The sequence below is a fragment of the Otolemur garnettii genome, unplaced genomic scaffold, assembly GCF_000181295.1.
Source record: "Otolemur garnettii isolate 467f Iridium unplaced genomic scaffold, OtoGar3 scaffold00140, whole genome shotgun sequence".
Lineage (NCBI taxonomy): Eukaryota > Metazoa > Chordata > Mammalia > Primates > Galagidae > Otolemur > Otolemur garnettii.
In genome coordinates, this window is record NW_003852535.1 from 1183506 (window position 1) to 1185259 (window position 1754).

A 1754-nucleotide genomic window follows, 5' to 3' on the forward strand; every position below is an offset into this window, starting at 1 on the left:
GCTATTTTTTGTTGCAGTTTGGCCGGGGCTGGGTTTGAACCTGCCACCCTCGGTATATGGGGCCAGCACCCTACTCACTGAGCCACAGGCGCCTCCCCACAGTGAGTTTTCAAGAACAAGGCCTAGAGTTTACCTATACCCACTTCCAAGAGACTGGGGTCACCCTGAGGCATAGGAGATGCCACAGCTATGTAGTTAGGCAAGTAAGTAGCATTAGCCCCATTTGCCAGAGACAGAAGCTAAGACTTAAGGTCACAGAGCTGGCTGACTCAGACCAAGGAAGGCCAGGCTCAGAGCCTTGCTTCCCCTAGGGCAGTGCCTCCAGGCAGCCCTACACCCAAGGCCATCACCCCCTCTTACCTTGACCCTGGCAGCCCGGGTATCATCACTCTCCATGTCCAGGAGTTCATCCACATCAATCTCCAGCTCTGGGATCTCCTCTTCCTGAGGTGGGGGTGGGGGAGGAGGGAGAGACAAGGGCCTGAGTTGGGAGAGGGTGTGAGAGGGGCTCTCGGTTGATGTCCCTGCCTACCTCAGGAGGAGCCCAGCCCTCTTTGCCTGGCAGACAACGCCAGCTGCTCTGAGGAAGAAAACAGATCAGGCTCGTGCCAAGGCAAATTGCCCAATGGAGGGGGAGCTTCCTGTCCCTGCCAGTGGGCACCCGGAGTGCCAGACAAGGCCAGAGAGCCAGGGCTAGAGACCTTGGGCTGGGAACCCAGCAGATGTGTCTCCCCAACATCCGGGCCCCCCATCTCACCAAGAGCAGTGGTGGGGCCAGCTGTCCCAGCTTGTCACACCCCCCTCCCCTCCCCCAAACACCTGTCACAGCTTCCCGGGAGTGTGGAGGAAGTGAAGGGTGAGGGGTCAGTGGGAAGTACCCAGGCCTGGTAAAGGAGAAACAAAGAGCCCATGCTTTGGTGATGGAGGGGTTGCTCACCGCCCCACCCTCTGGGAAAGCTTGCTATCCTGTTTGGAACCAGCTGCACTTCAGGGCTGGGCTAGGGTAGGCAATACAGGGCAAGCCCACTCTTCCACCCTGCCCCCTGGGGGCCTGAGTCACCATCTGAGCAACCAGGGAGTCATGGGGTGGAGAACCAGAGCCGAGAGCGGGCTAACCTGCTCACATGCTAAGATGGAACTCCAGGCTAGCTCATTAGAACTGCCAAGGCCCTTTCCAGTCCCCCATCAACCAGACTAGCCCCTTTCAGCCAAGGTCTAAGTTAGCTGGCAGTAGGCAGGTTAGATCTCCTCCCATTGCCAGCCCAGGCTAGCTCTTTGCCTCCTGCCCAAGGCACAGGCTATCCCTAGACACTTTTTCGAGGACATCAGATTGCCTTTGGGGAGTGGCACGAGGGAGAGAGAGAGGGTCTCTCGCAGTGAACAAGATAGAACTGACTTAGGTCAGACAAAAAAAGAGCATACACATTGGGGGCGGGGAGTGCAGAGGAGGGGAGCGCACAGAAGTGGAGCGCCCATTGACTCCGGTGACAGGCGGGCTCACAGTGGGGTTCCTAGGCAAACCGACCCGGGACCGTTTTTAGGGTGTCGGCACGGGGTGGGGAACACACCTGGCAGTCGTAGAGGCGCGTGAGCTGCTCCAGAATCCACTCCTCCAGGTTGAGGCGCTTCCGTAGCTCCTTGCGGTCGTACTTGACGGTGACCTTCCCTTGGCGTCTCACTGGGCCCTCATCGTCCGTACCGCCCGGGCCCTCACCTGCAGCCCCAGGGGGGCTCTGAAAGTACACGCGGGGCCC

General features: G+C 59.2%; 1 protein-coding gene across 1 annotated transcript in view; it reads right to left on the bottom strand.

Moving 5' to 3' along the window:
- The window catches only part of PPP1R14B (protein phosphatase 1 regulatory inhibitor subunit 14B), a gene marked incomplete at its 5' end in the record, with an annotated part of 2450 nt that extends 696 nt beyond the window's left edge, over positions 1 to 1754 (bottom strand). The window contains 2 exons of the mRNA XM_012810602.1: positions 361 to 444; positions 1569 to 1754. Of these exons, the coding sequence (XP_012666056.1) occupies positions 361 to 444; positions 1569 to 1754 (270 nt within the window). The remainder of the gene's footprint in view (positions 1 to 360; positions 445 to 1568) is intronic.